Source organism: Apium graveolens, chromosome 3 (genome assembly GCF_009905375.1).
Source record: "Apium graveolens cultivar Ventura chromosome 3, ASM990537v1, whole genome shotgun sequence".
NCBI classification, from domain to species: Eukaryota; Viridiplantae; Streptophyta; class Magnoliopsida; order Apiales; family Apiaceae; genus Apium; species Apium graveolens.
Window position 1 is genome coordinate 50,229,197 of NC_133649.1, and position 20,044 is coordinate 50,249,240.

At 36.4% G+C, this 20,044-nt stretch overlaps 2 protein-coding genes across 3 annotated transcripts; one reads left to right on the forward strand and one right to left on the reverse strand.

The window, feature by feature from the left end:
- The first annotated feature begins 3,832 nt into the window (after positions 1–3,832).
- On the forward strand, positions 3,833–8,139 carry LOC141712266 (protein kinase STUNTED-like). 2 transcript variants are annotated; one of them, XM_074515137.1, is made up of 10 exons: positions 3,833–4,212; positions 4,553–4,650; positions 5,132–5,384; positions 5,477–6,208; positions 6,307–6,555; positions 6,643–6,809; positions 6,893–6,972; positions 7,084–7,231; positions 7,333–7,482; positions 7,608–8,139. In XM_074515137.1, exons 1-10 carry the CDS (start codon positions 4,053–4,055, stop codon positions 7,884–7,886), a joined length of 2,316 nt encoding a protein of 771 aa, XP_074371238.1. In that variant the 5' UTR covers positions 3,833–4,052; the 3' UTR covers positions 7,887–8,139. The 2 variants fall into 2 exon arrangements, with proteins under 2 accessions (XP_074371238.1, XP_074371239.1); XM_074515138.1 differs by having other exon boundaries at positions 6,646–6,809.
- A 513-nt stretch (positions 8,140–8,652) lies between these two features.
- LOC141712267 (uncharacterized) lies at positions 8,653–14,378 on the reverse strand. Its single transcript, XM_074515139.1, has 4 exons — positions 11,642–14,378; positions 11,305–11,536; positions 10,159–10,238; positions 8,653–9,255 (listed from the first exon to the last, which is right to left on the reverse strand). Exons 1-4 carry the CDS (start codon positions 14,210–14,212, stop codon positions 9,181–9,183), a joined length of 2,958 nt encoding a protein of 985 aa, XP_074371240.1. The 5' UTR covers positions 14,213–14,378; the 3' UTR covers positions 8,653–9,180.
- Between the last annotated feature and the right edge of the window lie 5,666 nt (positions 14,379–20,044).

The window sequence follows — 20,044 nt, forward strand, 5'->3', positions numbered from 1 at the left end:
TCTCCTTCCTTTTGTTTCACATTAGCCAGTGTGGTAACTGGTGGTGTGTACTTCACTGCAGCTTGAAATTCAGTCAAAAACAAAGTTTTCATCTGTTCCCAGGATGTGATCACACCTGGACCAAGTTTCTGGAACCACTACTGAGCGCCTTCTCTAAAAGTGGCCGCCAAGAGACGGCATCGAGCCAAATCAGGTACTTGATATACATCCATCTCAATGTTGAAATGCCCCAGAAATTCCACAGGGTCAGAGTTCCCATGAAAACACAAGTCATTGGTTGTGTTCCTGTATCCTGCAGACAATTGCGCCTCCCTCACGACAGCAACAAAAGGAGAAGGAGCTTGCGCAGTCGCCGTTACTCTTCCTCCTTCAAGATGGTTGAGCAACCTCTTGAGATCGTTCACATTAAACGTCCCTACTCCAGGAATGGTTTGAACATTAGGCTGTTGGGGTTGCTCCGTGACTTGTTGTGGTTCCCCTTGATTCCCTGATATCCCCGGTAGTGATTCCCGGGCCTTCCTCACTGAGGGGTACGCTCGTGCTCGCGGTGCCGCACTCTGTCATCCCTTTGGAATGTAGGGGGCACACGCGTTGTATCACGGGGCCTCACTTCTCCAGCGTTTCCTTCCTTTTGCCATTCTACCAGCAGCATCCTCAAATCGTCATCTTCCAACATTATGCCAAGCCTTCTTTTCAATGTTGAAAAATCTCTTCCTTCCTCATCTTGATTCTTAGTGTTCTCCGCACGATGACGCTCGTCTATCGTACACCTAGACCTATGTGGGTGTGGCACCACCTGGTTACCAAGGCGAGGCCTTTCCCTACAATCAGTATCGTCATCGACAAGCTCCACAATAGGTTCCACATCATCAGAATATTCCAAGTGCCGCGGAGTGATTCACGGGTTTTCTCCGCTGCCCTGGGTATCTCCTTCAACTACTGGCGCCTTCCCTACGGCGTGGCCGTGACGGGGAAAATGACGACCTCTCCTCGTTCTCCGATGCTCCACCGTATTCAGTCTTGAGTGAAAACTATTAAGAGTATCCCCCATGCGGTACAGCTGCTTCAAGATATCAGCGTTGCTGATGAGAACCGGAGGTGTCCCCCCACATCCGGAGCTCTCGGTGGAACTGCCATGTTTCTGGGAACATAGGGTTCATGGCGAGTGTAGCCTCCCCCGCCTTCTCCTTCAGATCTGCTATCACTTCCATCATAAGAACTTCCATCACGATTGTAAGACATCTTTTCCTCCTAAGATTACGATCTTAATTAGCACCCCTCCTTCTAGCACCAATTTGTTGACGGAGGAATCTGGTAACAACAAAGTTTGAGGTTTCTCGCTGGAATTAAGATCTATGACGGTGGTTCCTCGCCGGAAAATCAAGCGGTGTGTGGTGGCTGTATGTTAATTGATGGCTGAGATTGATTAGGGAAAGTGGTGGCTCCTTTTCAGCTCTCAACTTCTTACCCTCTCAATGTGCCTACGTACGCTTTTTATAGGTATCAAGCCTGACGTAGTTCTTGTGGAACAAGAAATCTAATGGGCTTAGACTTCTTATTCCTAGGTCCGGTAGAAACCCATCCCAAAGTCCGTCTTTCGCTAGCTTTAGGAATGTCCAACTATGAGGCCCAACCGCGAAGGCCCAAGACTCGTCCGTAATCGCAAGACTTCACAAATAGTGCTTCTCCCTGCGCAAGAATAACACCCCGCTACAGCTATCTCCCTTGATTTACGGACGCAGGTATAGCCACGGTTCACCCCAAGTGCCGGACGCATCCCTGTCCCCCGAATGAGGATAACCCACCAGATAACAGGACAGGTGATCCCAAGCTCTTGGGTGCAAAGTGCAGGATGACTCCAAAGTTCTCCAACGAGGACACCCGTTGAATACAAGAACAGAGTTCCCAAAGCACACACCAATGTTAACCCCGCATCCCCAACGAGGACACCCGTTGAATACAGGAGGAGGCCTTCAATCATCAGGCATACCCCTGGAGGCCTTCAAGCTTTTCACGGACATCCCCCTCCTTGACCGTCTCAAGGAGGGAATTCTTCAAAGAGTACCTGCAACAAATACGTTAGTAAAAACAATCTCCATTGTTCCTCTCCATGCAAACTTTGTCCTGAAGTGACCATTGAGAATACTTAGACCAAGCCCATGACGCGTCCTAAGGCCCTGGGCGCATCCTCACCTTTATGAAACTTGTATTGTCTCCTCAGAAACCATCGCACAAAGCATTCCATTACTCAGGGCGCGCCCTAAGCAATGCAGGCGCGTCTCCCAGCCTTAACTTGCCACAAGACTACATTTACCAAGTCCCTTCACCATGGTTGACGCGTCCACATCTACTGGGCTAGTAATGCACTCCCATGTTTCACCATCACCTGTCCGTAAAACATGTTCTAACATGTAGGCGCGTCCTCCTTGCCTGGACGCGCCCTTACCTTCCATAATGTAATACCGGTCTTGACTGTGCTAAATCCGCATTTGACCCGAGTCACTCCAATGCCAAATTTTGGGTATAACAAAATCAATAATAATGAACATCATTCACAAAAATATTTACCAATAAAATTTTTATAACTCATTTCTTCTTAGTATATGCTCATGCTAAACAAACCCTTAAAACAATTGTCGAGGAAACTTCAAACTACTCCCTCAGTCCCTTCCAATTGTTTATATTTCCGAGGACGTGTCCGACACGCATTTTAAGGTACATACAAAATATAGTTATGTAACTTATTTTTACAATTTTCTTTTTCTGAATAAAAATTAGATGTTTTAATTTTTATTCAGAAAAATAAAATTGTAAATTACAGAACTATACGTAATATGCACTTTAAAATGCGTGTCGGACACTCTCTAAAAAATGTAAACAATTGAAATTGAAAGGGACGGAGGGAGTACTTGGCTGAAAAGCATACTTAACATGTTTTTATATTATTTTCTCCTTTATTTTAAATCCGGTAAAAAAATATTTATCTTCTTACATTCTCTTCTGCTCTTTTTCTTTCATGTAAAACTATATACGGTGTCAGGAGTAAAAATGCTCCGATTTGCATCCGACGGTTTGAGTCGTTGGGAAGAACAGAACGGCACACTTGGTACTATACATTTGATATCTTTGGTCAGTCATGTACGCTTTACCAATCATGAACAAGTCTAATTTATATTATCCTACTAATCCTTGTAAGTTAAAACTCCAATTTTTTTACCTAACAAAACAGGCTGCTTGTTAAGTTTCAGATGTTTCGTTTTTTGTTTATAATAATAAAGCTACAAACTCATTTGTTATGACTTTATTATTCTGCTTTTATTTTATAATGGATGTGACTAAGCTTCCTCATGTTCTTATATAATCTTAATCTAATATCATCAACATAAGTTAATGTCAGTTCTAGCTATGGGCCTTTTATGTCTCCCTTCTATCGGTCAAGGGAGATCGATAAATAGGATTTTATAAAAAGATTCATGATTTTAGTTATTTAAAGAGTAATATTAGAGATATTTAAAAAAGTATACAAAATTAGACATTATGAAATAATTTAATTGTTATAAACGAGATGAGTCCATTTTCATTTAATAAATAAAAGTAGGTTGATATTTTGTAACTATTTCAAAAATAAGTTTGTACCCCCAAAAACTTTTTATTATGCAAAATACAGATATACTAACCATAATGCTGTACTTGTCATGTTTGAGTGCTTTATTTGTCGTGATTTGATTTGTCATGTGTATTTTTTTTAAAAAAAATCTTTAGATATGTAAAATCTTTGTTATAGCATTTTTATATGAAACAGCTTAAAATATAAGATACATTTGCAACAATATATAGTCGCACGAGCATCGAATCAAATCTACGTCTCTATCTCTCTCTGTGTTTTGCAGTTTCAACTTACAACAGAGGCCTTCAAATATTAACAAATACACACAAACATTTAAAACCAAAGTAACTCCATCTCGTTACTTTAATTTATTGTTGTCACAAATGAGTGGTTCAACATTTGGCCGGAAAAAAGACTAAAGTTGCTGGAATCTAAAGAACTAAAAATGAGTCAACATGGAGTCACCGGAGATTCATGTTCAGACAGGACGGTGGTGGTGGGAATGAAGATGGACTCAAAGAGCAGAGAATTATTAACATGGGCACTTTTTAACGTTGCACAAACTGGTGATCGTGTCATTGCTCTTCATGTTCTTGGTGATCACGGTATGTTTGTAAATTTCAAAGAAGCTTAATCTTGTTCTATCTTATTGATTTGGTGAGTTTGGTTTGATGGTTCCTTGTAGCTTGCAACTTGTTTCTTGATTTCATTTTCTTTTTAATTATTTTCGGTAGAATTGAACATGATCATATTAATTACCTAGTGTGTGTTAGGCAGTGATTGTGTTTGTTATAAATTTTACTGATATTTGACACAAACTAATGTAAAATTTCTAAACAATAATATTTAATCATCTTCATAAACAAATCATTTCGGTGTTTTTCGATTTTGGGTCGTGTCTAATGTTGTCATCCTAATTTATTGAATGTTTGTTTGTGCGTGTAGAAATAGTGGATCAAGATGGGAAGTCATCTCTGCTGACAATAGTGAAGGCTTTTGATTCTGTTCTTGCTGTATACGAAGGCTTCTGCAACTTAAAACAGGTTCTTCTACATTTATCCTTTTTATAAAGAGAATTACCTCTTTTATCTTCTTTTTGTTTAATATTCTGTTTTAATTTGAAGAAAGCAAAGGGGGAAGAGAAAAACTTATAATTTTGAATAGCATGTTTTTTGTCTTGTTAGCTTGTAAATATGAAATGTTTATTATAAAGTAGATGTAGTTATTTATGATTTTTCCTAGAACATTAAATATTGAGTAAGATGAAACTTTTGGTTCTATGTGTTTCCTCAGTGGTTTCTTTAACCTAACAAACAAGTTAGAATTTAGTCAAGACCTGAGAGTTAGATGTTGTCGGTAGATCTTAACAGTAGGCAATGCATTTTGTTTGGTTATCTGAGTCAATTATTCCTTTAAATAAGTTTGTATATGTTGTCTTTTTCTCCTTTTAAAGCTGGATTATATTGAGATTGAAGTGGATTCACTAGTTGAGCCTTTAAGACTTTTGTGGTTATGTTTTGTCAGGTCGATCTCAAGTTAAAGATCTGCAGAGGGTCATCCATCCGTAAAATCCTAGTTCGTGAGGCGAAATCTTACTTTGCTACTGAAATTATTGTGGGAACAGCTCAAAATCATTATTCACTTCGGTCATCTGTCTCCGTTGCAAAATACTGTGCTAAGAAACTATCAAGAAATTGTTCTGTACTTGCTGTTAATAATGGAAACATCGCCTTTCATAAGGATACTTCTTCAAAATCTAATCTTGGCGCGGCTAAAGGTTTTATTCTCTCCCCCCCCCTGTGTTTTTCCAGATATTACAACAAAACAAACTTTATTGCAGAGATGTTCTGAGATATGTATTTTCTGCAGGAGTCGAAGAGAATCACAGGAATAATATACTTTCTGCACTTCAATGCTCATCAAGTAAGGAATGCAATGTATTACCGGATGCCAATCTCGCACATCCCGTGCTGAAATGTGAAGATATTATTTGTGCGAATTTGGGTCAGACACAGTTGAAACATGGCTATGATCATATGGAGAGGGTCAGAAACTGCTCTTTCTGTTTACCTGATTGTCATTCTGTCAAAAATGCATGTGCCCCGTCAATGGATGACTCTTCTGCTAATATTGATGAATACAACTCAATGGCTATAGTGCCTGTCGGGAAGCCAGACGATTCATTCAAGTCACAATCTCTGTCGAAGAATGACTCATCTGAACTGAAAGCTGGATGGCCACTTCTTTTCCGAGCTGTTTCAACACATTGGGATACTGGAAGATCTTCTTCGCCTTCTGGGAGTCAGATATCTGTTGTTCAATGGGCCATGCGGTTGCCTAGTAGGAGTTGTGCTTCAAGCTTTGATTCTAGTGAAAGGCAAGGCTATTTTCATTGTGATGAAGGCCAATTCTCTGAACTAAATGGCGAGAATGGTGCAATTGTTCCTGTTGGTAATGGGATACAGATTGCTCCATCTTCTCCAAGTACTGCTACTAGAAGCCTACCTGAAGAACTGGACGGTCTGCATGAAAAGTACTCAGCAACTTGCAGATTATTTCAATACAATGAGCTTCTCTCTGCAACGTCACAATTTGTTCCTGGTTTGCTTCTACCACTGTATCATCCTATTACTTAAATATTTCTTGTTCTTACATATATGTGCACTGTCTTACTGCAAAATCATGTTTTGATACTCCAGAGAATCTGATTGGAAAAGGAGGCAATAGTCATGTTTATAGAGGTTGCCTTTCTGATGGAAAAGCACTTGCTGTGAAGATACTCAAGAAATCTGATGACGTACTGAAAGAGTTTGTTTTGGAGATTGAAATTATCACTGCTTTATGTCACAAAAACATCATCTCTCTTTTTGGATTCTGTTTCGAGGACAGCAATCTCCTCTTAGTTTATGATCTACAATCAAGAGGAAGTCTTGAGGATAACCTTCATGGTAGTTATCTTTTTTTTATGAAGTGGAGGAGTTGTCATTTATTTTGTTTCCCATCACTGAGTCCGTAAATTGGATACTCGCTAAAAGCAGGTAACAAGAAAGATTTGCTTGCATTTGGATGGAGCGAGAGGTATAAGGTGGCTGTGGGCATAGCTGAGGCGCTGGAATATATACACAACAAAAGTTCTAAACCTGTAATCCACAGGGATGTGAAATCCTCAAATATCCTCCTTTCTGATGATTTTGAGCCACAGGTTTTGTTCTTATGCGATTTCATTTTTGTAACTTAAGCTGGTATAAGTATTGATAAGCATGATTTTTCGGTTAATTTTCACAGCTCTCTGATTTTGGACTTGCTAAATGGGCATCAACCACATCCTCATACTTGACTTGCACTGACGTAGCAGGAACATTTGGGTCCGTAACATTCTCAACCATCAAACATTATCTGGATTTTTGCTCTTCTTCTAATCATAGAAACACTTCATCAGTACTTGCATTAAACTCTTTTTTCAAAAACAAATGCAGTTACTTAGCTCCAGAATACTTCATGCACGGCAAAGTCAATGACAAGATAGATGTATTTGCATTTGGGGTTGTGCTCCTGGAACTTCTCTCAGGGCGAAAGCCTATAAGCAGTGGACATCCTAAAGGGGAAGAGAGCTTGGTCATGTGGGTATGTTCTTTTTACCTCTCAATTTACTAATTTTATTTTGGATTTAGAGATCTGTTTTGGTTTCACTGAGCACACAAGATTCTTTTTTTTTTTTTCAAAAGGCAAGACCGGTTTTGAATGGAGGAAAGTTTGTGCAAATTTTTGACCCAAGCTTGGACACCAACTATGACCATGAACTCATGGAGAGGATGGCACTAGCTGCTACCCTTTGTATTAGACGATCGCCTAGAGCTAGGCCCCATATTAGCCCAGTAAGTACTGTGCAGCTTTTTTTCTTAGAGTCCCTCACATTTTTCCTGATCATTCAGAGCTGCACTGAGAAATTGACATATGAGCATAGCCTAAGAGTATAGATGATGGTTGGTTGTGAATGCAGGTCCTAAAGCTCCTCCAAGGCGATGTTGAGATAATCAAATGGGCAAGACTCCAAGTAAATACTTCAGAAGGATCTGATGCAATGTTACAAGTTAATACTACAGAAGAAACCGACACTTATGATGATGAAGGATTATCAAACTTAACTCTTAACAACCACCTAAGCCTCGCATTACATGATATCAACGAGTCGTCTCTTTCCACAAGCAGCATTGAACAAGGTATATCACCGGAAGACTATCTGCGAGACAGATGGAGCCACTCATCAAGCTTCGACTAATCACATGTAATCCGTCGTTATAGATCAGAAATTCTTTTGTATATTCCCTTGTCCCCTTTAGTTTTAGCCTTGAAACTTACGGATGCTTTTTTGTGGGTGATAGATGAGAGGTTGTTTATTTGTTAGCATGTTTGTTACCCTCCTCCTCGGGTCCTTTTTTTTGCTAGTTATCTTTATCATAGTGAGTTGAAATGTTATTTTTGGCTGTCCACAACTGGAAGCATGATTTATGAAAATTTATTTGTCATTCAAGTGCCATATCAATCTTTCAGAGAAACCCTTAATTTGGATGAGGATTTATGATAATCAAAAAGATGAATGAGAAAGTCAAGACTATTAGAATTTCCCATCCATCTATTGATCAATAATTCCAATATTGATAATTCTCAAAACCATCATATACATAAAAAAAGGTATATGGTATACACTTGTACTTGACAATCTCGTGGGTATGGAACCTTTCGCACGGTAACAATCTTTGATTTTTTAATCTTTGAGTACTAAAAGTGGTTCAATAAAAGATATGGCTCATGCTTTAACAAGAAATGGCATTCTCATTTCCAGATTATCCAATTTTTACTAAACAACCAAGCATATACTTAAAATTTCCCCCAAATTTCAAGAATCGGGAATTTGCCTTACTACGTTCAAGGGTCTAACACAACTAAAGACACGTGGTATTTGCCATTTGGGAGAGTTCCACTGGATGGAACTAATGCAGTGGAAATATAATTAAATTTAAGCTACTTTTCTGGACACGAGCACCTAAAAAAATCCCTTCATTCATTGTATTCCATTATTTCCATCAATCTAAATTCTAAACTAACATTCATTCCTTCCAATTCTAAAATCAAATGATCATTCCTTCCCACTCATGAAAATCATTATACATCACTTACCTTGAGATAGAAAACTGCGACTCTTGTTAACAATACACAGAGTTTTGAGTTAGGCATAGTTTTCTTCACATTTTGTCATTCTATGCCCCCTTCTTACATACCATTCAACCAAATACAGGTGTTAGATAGTAGCCTAGAATTGAAGTATAGAACAACAAAATCTACATAATCTACATATTCATTGTAATTTCCAAATAAGCCCGATTTCCGTAATTGTAATTTACTGACCTCACTACATAAACAGGGTAACTGGAAAGCAGGAGGCCCAATGCGTCACCGACAGCATATGCACTTCATCTAGACTGCTCTGACACACAGCATGGACATACATTACCTGCTTTACACTGGATATATAATATTCTAAGCATTGGGTGTTGAAATGGCAGCCCAAACTTCTAGAGGGGGTTTGGAGTGACTGCCGCACATGATTTATCTAACCATGGCTTGAATGCTCCAATTTGGCAAGCTCTCTGTCATGCAACAAAATGTTCATAAATAGAGGCTTATAGGTTAGACTAGTTTTTGAATGAAAAACAATCAGGATGAATATGCAGAAAAGTAGCCTACAAATTCCTAAACAGACACATGAAACACATATAGTTCATGGACATACATGACTTGGGTAAATTTATGTACTTTCCTGTAGTTTGTGGTGGTATTTTCCATATATTACTAAAATATTTTATACAATTACAGACACAAAGACACACCACTTAGTCCAATAGGACAGTTACTACCTGCAACTCCCTCTTTAAACATACCAACACACCACATAGTCCAATATGATAGTTACTGCCTGCAACTCCCTCTTTAAACATACCACAAAGGATTAGCTGTTGCTAACAGTCATCAGTAAATAATTATTTTTCTGAAACGTCAAAAGAATTATATATTTGCAGCCAGTTGCCTAATCTATCAAAATTAAGGGCTCAAGAGCTGGCACCAACTGCTTCAGCACCACCGCTGATTCACCTAAGAGATACGAGAATTAAAGTGGAGTAAATATATTGCTCCATTTTACAATGTAATTACATTAATTTCTCACCCATATCATCTATTTCATGACCCTATTATAGCTGCCTCTCAAGAAAATGCACCAGTAAAATTATATAAAATTTGTTTACATTAAGTCATTAATTACTCTAAATCTGCATCTTAATATTCTAGAGAACTCTAAATATTTATTCAATACCAATTCAGATTGAGATTGCTCCGGTAACAACTTGATTCCAACTAAGAAAATATTTCTCTGGAAGTATAAAAAACCCAAACTAACCAATATGGAAAAGTAAAAAGAGAAATAATTCTAGATACCAAAGATTTGAATTGAAACCGTGGTCTATGTTTTTTCACAAAGAGGAAAAGGAACTTACCCCGTACCAATAGATAAAACCTCGTAAAATATTCAAACGTCTGGATATTCTTCGGCATTGACGAAGTCTTTTTTGAACATCTGCACACATAAATTTCAGAAGATAATGATTTGACTGCAATTCATAACTGAAAGAGAAAAATTGGGATAAACTTTATGAAACAATAATATTCACACAATTTGTTTTCAAAGAGTGATCTTAAAACTATACTATGGAAACCTAGAACATTTGAATCTGTCAAGAAAACAATTTAAAACTAAAAAGAAGCTGAAGCTACTGAGCAACACGAGGAACTTGCAAAAAATGACTTAAGTTTACTAATAAGAAAGACTCGAAAAAGGGATGCATCGAAATCTATCAAAGCCAAAAAGTCAAGCCTTTGCAAGTTGACCGGAGGGCCTAGGGCCGAGTCCAATCTACAAAAGCTCGATTTTAATATATTTCGTGTATGTATTCTTTTTGCAAATTATTTGGTGCATTTTAACCATATGAATCCATATGTCTATAGGAATTATTCACGGTCTAGGGTTAAACATTAAATAAAATAAACACATAGCTGCCAACTTTGAAAGAAAAGTTAGATCCTTTTCAAAGTTGACACAAAACTAACATAAATGTAAGAAAATACCATCTACTTCATCATATCACATAATCATTCCTATTATTATAAATTCAACATATAAAATGAAAAACAGAGGACACACTTCTGCAAACAGATCATCACTAGGCTCTTTTGCTTATATACACTATAATACCAATTAAGTGAGATGATGACTATTCATAGAGTTTGGAAATTTTAATAGAACGATGTCAATGAATGTAATAGAATACTATCATTGCATAATACTCTGATGTGGCATTTTGGACAGAATACCATTGTAATAGATTAAATATTAAAATTATTACAGAAAGCTAAAATTAGAAGTATTTTCCATAAAAGAGGATAATTTCAAGGTAAGCACGAATCAATAAATAAGTTTCATAATCAGTTTCTTCAGTTGACTAACTAATGTTGTGACTTTGGACAAAATAATCTATAAACTCAAGGGTGCGCGTTAGCCCTCCTGCAAAAAGATGGTATCTCTAACGCTAACATTTGCACAAAATGGAGGGTGTGAGGTTGAGCTATCTTAATAATTAACCTACCAGGGTGGTAATCAAGAGGAGATTTGCCATATGTATTTGACACTTCTTTTCCTTTCAGTCCATCAGAGTATTCAGGGCCCCCCATTAGGTGCCGATATTTTGCTTGCTGCATCAAACTTTTATACTCTTCTAGATTAAATGGCCTTCTAAGAATATCCATGAGTTCTTCTCGAAATTCGGAATTCTCATAGTCACTTGGTCTTTCCATGCTTAGAGGGTAATCTTCTATCACCTAAAAGTTTAGAGAGCAATATCAATAGTTAATAGATGAATTAAAGGTATGCATGTATACAACTACAAAGCAAAGCGAACAATTTTGACTGGAAGGGAAACTTACTGAAGCATTAAACACTTTCATAACTTCAAACTTTTTTAAGTTTTGTTGATTGTCCGGGTCCAGTATTTCTAAATCAGAAGAATTTTCAGTGTCCTCTTCAACATAATTCAATCTATTAGATTTTAACTCTTTGACTTCAGCATACTTGCCAAACTTTTTATCATACTTATACCGTGGTCGCTTATTATTATCATTTCCGCTATCTCTTCCTTGAATGATTTGCCTCCTCTTGACCACAGCATTCCTGCTATCATCAAACTTTTCCTCTTTAACCACTACATCCATATTTCCTGTACCAGAAGAAAATCTTGAATTTTCAATATCCTCACCTTGCTGAACCATTAGATCCCTCCGCTCACTCCTTGGACTTGTTCTTCGATAATGACCTTTCGATTTCCCTGCAATATCCATCAGACCACTCACATGGTCAATCCTTGTCAAACATGGTCTTCTCTCCACTTTCTCATTCTTTTTCTTTGATTTCCTGAGATGATCTATATTATGTCCATCGTCCAAATTCAAAGGCCTTTGCCTTTTATTCCTAATAGTCTTACAACGTCTGTAATTGTTAGTGATTAGAACCTCTTCCATCTCAATGGGTTTTTCTATGCTAATAATTTCCATATTATCTCTTCTCTTGACCACTGAGCTCCTATTTGTCCCAGGAGATTTGTTTGAGTTCCCAGAAAATCCTTCTCTCCTCGGAACAACCTTCTCCCTCTTTTCTTTCCTTGCATTTTTTCTCAGAAAATTTGCAGTATCCCCCTTTTGTTTTTCTAGAACAAACTTGACATTATCACCCTTCAATTTCCTTTGGTATTCCTTATGAAACGCATCCTTTTCATACATTAAATATGATACAGACCCATCATTCTTCTTGACTTTTAAAGCAAATAATTGTCCATCTACCTTCATACACTCCAAAAATTTCTTGTAATCAGGATCTACATTATCATCTACTTTACAAACCAATTTTTTGCCACCTTCCCCTAAACCCTCCTCAAACATCTCCAAACCAGGACTTAAATTATTCCAAAGATATTTTTTATCTTGAACATTTTTGAGTTTCTTTAAACTAGAATCAAAGGAATCATAATCTTCAACACTACAAACCAAAGATTTCCCACCTTCCCTTAAACCCTCCTTGAAAATCTCCAAATCAGGATCTACATCATTACACAGAAACTTTTGCTCTTGAACATTTTCAAGTTTCTTTGAACTAACATCATCAGGCGCACTATCTTTGACTTTACAAACCAAAGGTTTCCCACCTTCCCATAAACCCTCCTTAGACATTTCCAATTCAGGAAATAAATCACTACACAGAAATATTCGATCTTGAACATTTTCATGTTTTTTTAAACAGACATCGTCAAAAGCACTATCGTCGACTACACAAACCAAAGACTTATTACCTTCCCTTAAACCCTCCTTAAACATATCCAATTGAGGATATAAATCATTACAAAGAAATTCTGGATTTTTAAAATTTTCGAGTTTCTTCAAACCAACATCATAAATGTTACCATCGACTTTAGATTTCCCACCTTCCCTTAAACCCTCCTCAAACATTTCCAAATCAGGACTTACATCATAAGAAAGAAATTGTTGATCTTCAACATTTTCGAGTTTCTTTAAACTAGAATCATTAGAAGTATTATCCTCAACTTGACAAACCAAAGGTTTTCCATCTTCCCTCAAACCCTCCTCAAACACCCCCAAATCAGGATCTGCATCATTACAAAGATATTTTTGATCTTGAACATTTTCGAGTTTCTTTAAACCAACATCAACAGAAGCATCATCATTGACATTACAAACCAAAGATTTCCCATCCCCCCCTAAACCCTCCTCACACACCCCCAAACCAGGATCTGCATCATTACAAATATATTTTCGATCTTCAACATTTTCGAGTTTCTTTAAATCAACATCATCAGAAGCATCATCATTGACTTTACAAACCAGAGATTTCCCATCCTCCCTCAAATCCTCCTCAAACACCCCCAAATCAGGACCTACATCATCACAAAGAAAATTTTCATCTTGAAAATTTTCGAGTTTCTTTAAACTAACATTACCGGAAACATTTTCTTGGACATAACAAACCAAAGATTTCCCACCTTCCCCTAAACCCTCCTCAAACACTCCCAAGTCAGGATCCACATCATTACAAAGAAATTTTCGATCTTGAACATCTTCGAGTTTCTTTAGACTAAAATCATCAGAAGCATTATCATAACAAACCAGAGATTTCCCACCTTCCCTTAAACACTCCTCAAAATTCTCCACATCAAGATCTTTATCATTTGTTTCACCACCAAAATCTACACTAATGGGTTTTTCATCACTACCAACATTAGGACATGCAACCACAAGTTCATTATTACTCTTAAAATTCTGATCTTTAACAGATTTAAGCTTTTTTAAACTAGCAGCAGCAGGAGAAACAGTAGTAACAGTAGAAGAGCTATCTGAAAAACGGTGTTTTCTGAGCAAACGCCTCTTGTATCTAACATCATTATCATGTATATGCAAATGTATATTATCCCAATCAATTCGATGTGCCATTGTGTGTCAACTCACCAGATTAGAAGCTTGCTGTTGGTATTGTCTGAATATCTTCAGGCAGGCATTGACAGAAGAGTAGTTGATGTTGCTCGAGTAGCTGGGTGACATCAATTGTCCTTCTTCATGTCTGAATTTGATTATTTAGTAATGGGTGTTATATCAGGTCACCAACTCACCCAAAATAGCTATCCAATTTTTACTGCAATTCATTTAAAACACTCTAATATTTTTAATTATCAATTGGTAAATTTATTTATTTTTTGAAAAATCTGATGGGAAAATATTACCAAGTTCAAAAAAATTCGGTTTGTAACGAAACTACTGACAAGACGTACACGTGTTTATTACCGTAACGGGTGACATGAAAAATAACAATAAATAGATGAAGACAAAAAATATTAATATTAAGAGGAAATGGCAAAATACATGCAATATATACAATTAAATGATCGTTATTCAACCATTTTTCTCTCAAAAAAATTAGGGTTTTGAGAGTCGACCCCCAAAACTAAAATTCTAGCCACCACTTCTCCATTCTTCAACCTTCATCCATCAATCGATCAAGCCCCCTTCGCTTTCCCATTTCCTCTTTATTTATTTATCATTTTCTCAATAAACCAAAATCTAATTCTTTTCGGGTGAGATTTTGTCGAGTACCTTGTTATCAAGGTTGTTAGTCGTGCCCATCTTTTTGAGATGTTAGTGTTTTATGTTATGATGTTATTTTATCTTTTGTTGCTGGTTTCAGCCGATCTGAAAAGGATTTATATGATATTTTTTGAGATCCGTAAGGCTTGTATCAGATTTGAGACGGTGGTGAATATCGCAAAAGCACACCTTTCACAACAAAAATGTGTTCGTATTTTAGGGGTTTTTGTTGCTATAATATCAATTGATATAATTGATAGTTCTGAACATTGGGTTACAGATGATACTTATGTGAAGGTCAATTGTGTTACTACTAATTTCGGAATTGATGTAGTTTGGATTACTCGAGATGTCATTGTAATACTTTTTAAATTAAAGAATTTGAATATTCTATGCGTTAAACAATCTGAAAACAAAACAGTTATTTGGTTAGCTCAATTTTTGTTTCACAATCAGGTTGTAGTTGACAGTTCGGGGGGTTGTCCCTGGGGTTCAATGTTTTAATGAATTCTTCATTTTGTTCGTAAAAAAAAACGATCGTTATTCAATTTCACACTCGGTTTGGTTTGGGGGGAAACCCTAATTCATCGATGCTGCGATTGAAGTATCTCGGGTTCGTGCGGTCCTGGGTTTTTAATACAGGATTCATCTATTTTAGCGAATTGTGCGGGTTTGAACCGGCCCGGTTCGGGCCGGATATTTTTCGGTTTTCGTACGAGTCGTGTCCGAACGAGCGGTTCGAACCTGCACATGTGGTCGGCTCTATCCCAAGTCATATGTTCACGTGATCTTTCGTTACTTCGAACCTTTTTTCGACTTTTTACTTCAATTACTGTAGCTTGTATTAGGGTTTTGATTTTGTATTGACTTCGCGTTTCATGCTATTTCATGATCGTTTCGTGATAATTTTCTTAATTATAACTTGTTTTATTTAGGTTTTTTTGTGTCGAACGTTGAGGGAGTTTTGTTGTTGCTATTAGTTCACACTTATTTTCGAGATATTTGTCATGTACTTTATTACGTTTGAATTGTTTAGAGTTTTATTGTATGTAATAGTATGTCAACTTTCATAAGTATAGATTTGACCAATTATGGTGATTTTGCTCCCCAATTTAAATGTTATTTTTGGTGAAAAGTGTGATGTAGTCGAAAATGTTGATATCAGTATATTTTTGTTTCCGAGATTTTAAGGATTGGGCTGCAATATTTGATTACAATCTTGAATACTTAATTTATTTTAAGAGCAATGGTCATGATTTTTCAGATGGAGTAAGAATGTTCCGTGATAATAAATTTGTAAGACAAATGATGGAGTTGTATAAGCCATATGGAAAGATAGAGATATATGTTAATAGTCTCATTATTGATAAGACAATTGAGGCTGATAAGATTGATAATGTAGATGATGTCATGCTAGTGAGGATGATTATGAGTTTTGGTTTGAAGAAAGTGGAGATAGCGAGAACTCTGCATATGAATCTGAAGATAGTGAGGACCCTGCAAGGTGTCTCTACCAGCACAAGAAGTGACTCTATCTCCATCAAAAAGTAAGGAAACCAAAGCCAGTTCCAATAACCGAAGGAGAAACAACACTAGACTCAAAAATGTCACTGAGAGCAAGGACCAACACTTCACCATAGATTGGTTATAGCAATTCTCACTTGAAAATTTGTTCTTAAATCGTTACTATTTGTTAAGTAGTTTTGAAAAATGTATAGCTATTGTAATATTTTTAAAAATTGTTAAAAAAAATACAATTTTGACAAAAAATTCAAAAATTTGCAATGAATTTGCAAAAACATTACAAAAAATTCAAAAGTTTTGGTCTAACATATTGATGGACTGTTGTATAAGACATGCATGTACTTTAACAAGACTAAGACATTTTATCAACCCTAAGTAAGTTGTATTATTATCTTATTTTGTATTTTGTACTTATAACACTTAAAGTCTGTAAAAATGTCAAAGGAGCAGACTGGAGCATTTTTCTATAAACAGTGTCAAGCCTAAGAATTCTATCTGGAAGAAGATCAAGAATATCATGCCTTAGAAGAATTGTGAAGAAGTTTGGAGTTGAATAAATCTGTTTTAGGAAAAATACTCTAAGTCAAGATCTCTACAAGTCACATATTTAATGTTATAGAGAAGTCATTCGAGAACTCCAGAATAGCTTATAGAGAATTCAGAAAGCTTATAGAGAACTCAGAGATATCGACAAGCCAAATTGAAGACATAAAGATTGGAGATATCGACAAGTCATTTATTCACTAGAGAACTCAGAGTTATCGACAAGTCAACATTCATTGGAGAACTCTTCGATAACTCTGAGTTATCGATAAGTCAAGTTCCACTAGAGAACTCTGAGATATCGGCAAGTTAAATTTGACTAGAGAACTCTGAGATATCGACTAGTCAAGAAGCCACTGGAGAACTAAGAGTTATCGATAAGTCAAAGTGAAGATGTGAAGATTAGAGATCTCGACAAGCCTAAATTCTCTTATAGAGAACTGAAGACCTCTACAAGCTAAATTAAATATAGAGTACTTGAGATCTCGATAAGCCCATATACTTATCAAGATGTCAAGTTCTCTATAGACCTAAACTGGAGATCTCGAGGTAAAATCTCAAAGTACAAAATTGCAGATCAGTTCAATATCCAAGATTAACAATCAACAAACAATCCAAACAGCTGAATTGACAAGTCTACAAAAAGCAGCTTGAAGAATGTGCAAGATTAATGGTTAAGATTAACTGACAAAGGAAGATCAAAGTGAACACGGGGTGCCAAGATATGCTAAGCCAGAAATGGAAGATCTATTTTTCTATAAATAGAAATGACAAGTGACAATTTAGAAAAGCTAATAACATATCTTATTGTACACTGTGTAAACCAGCAGTTAACTAAGTTATAAAGTTAACACTGATCATTTAGTCAGGAGTAACAATTAAGATATTATCTTGTAACACTCTCAAGAAAGAAGCTAAGCTCTTTATCAACAAAGAGCCTAGAAATTTTGTAGCAAAACATTCTTAATTTTAATATAAAATTAAGTGAGTTTTGAAAAGATATGTGTTCCTTATTCTTGCATGTTTTAATTTCTGCAGTAACACATTTCATTACAAGATTCAATTTACTTTGTTCAACCAAGCAGAAAGGATTCAAGAAAAGCTTAAAAACAGTAAAACACATTCACCCCCCCTGTGTGTTATTCATTTCGTAACAAGTGGTATCAGAGCAAAATCTGAAAGTAAACAGATTCAAGATCTTGGAAGAATGAATACACAGAAAATCAGTAGCATCAAAATTCCTACCTATGACAAAGCTAACTACACTCTTTGAAAAAGAAAATATTGATGTTTATCAGGATGGCCAATCCACCCTACATTCAGATCCTCGAGAATGGGCCCTTCACTCCTATGGTTAGAGTTGAGGAATCTACAGATGGAGATATGGTTATTCCAACTCATTATGTTCCCAAGGACCCTGCAGAATACTCTGAGCCTGAGAAAGAGAAAGTCTCCCTGGATAGAGGCTTGTAGTTAATCTGAATTGAGTCACTTGACAATGTAATGCATAACAACATTGTCAACAGTGACACTGCAAAACAGATCTGGGAAAAAATAGAGATATTGTGTGAGAGAACTGAAGAAGTTAGGTCAAACCAAAGAAGAATATTGATTTCACAATATGAGGGTTTTATGGCAAAGCCAAAGAAAAGCATTACTGATGTGTTTGAAAGATTCAATAAGCTGATAAATGACTTGTAACTTTATGACAAATATTATGAAGCTGAAGAAGTGAACCTAAAGTTCTTGCTTACTCTCCCTGATCATTTAGAACAGAAAATCTCAGCAATCAGGGAAGGGAGAGACTTGAGCAGAATAACACTGGAAGTTCTATATGGAATTCTCAAAACATATGAACTATAAATGATTCAAAGGAAATCATTGAGATCTGGCCAAGGGCATGTTGTAGATGGCTCAAGTGCTTTAATTGTAAATGAAAGCCAAACATCTAATGATGAACCAATATCTCAAACTCCAGTTGCCTCAACAAGTGAGCAAAGAACAAATGATTCACAGAAACAAGTCATTCTGGAATTGGAAGAAGATGAGTTCTACACTTTTGATGAATTGGATGAGCTAGATCAGTCAATGGCTTATTCGGCTAGAAAATTCTTTAACATTAGAGTAAAGAAGCCAAGATTTTTCAAGGGCAAAGGACAATCTTTCAACAAGGACAACAGCTGGAAAGGAAAACGGAAGTATAATCCTGAGAGCAAGAATGGTTACAAAACTGGATTTATTGACATATCTAAGATAAGGTTCTACAACTGTGATGAGTTGGGCTATTTTGCTACAGAATGCAGGAAACCCAAGAAGGAAAAGAAAGATAAATCTTATCTTGAACTTAAAGCAAAGTATGAAGTTCTTCTGAAGACACAACAAAGCAAATCTTATATTACAGAGGGTAAAAGTTGGGATGACTCTGAGAATGAAGAAGATGAAGAATTTGGAAATTATGCACTCATGGCCTTGGAGCAAGGAGAATCATCCTCATCTAAATCACAGGTACCTACTCTTACCACAATTGATTTAACTGTGAATCAATATAAGGAAACTGTTGAGAAGATGAGCATATAAATGTTTCACATCCATACAAGCATGGTTGCTACTAATGAAGAAGTTAGCAGATTAACAAAGTTGAATGAGAAGCTTGAAAGTGAGAAGCAAGAAACTGAATTGTTGATGTGGAGCTTGAAACTTTAAAACAAGAAAATGCATATCTAAAGAACAAGCTCAAGTGTGCAAGTGAAATTGAGGCAGTGCTAAGGGAGAAGCTGGAAAAGAATGAAGTGAAGCTGAAATCTTTCACAAAATGCATCTGAACTGGTTGGACAGTACCATGAGAAAATAAGCTGTAATAACCCCAATTTTTGGAAATTTTTGAAACCCTTATGAATAGTGTTTTTGCTGAATGAGAAAACTTTTCATGCCACACTATGTAGGGGTTCTGATATGGATATTCTGAGATTTTATTAGTACTTTATATGGGATATAAGTGTATGTAAAGATCGTCAGAATCCAAATCCGAACACTTTGATTTTTCCCGGAAATCCAATAGATACGGAAAGAATTGAGTATAAGGTAACAGGATAAAAGGATTTAAATTAAAGGATTATA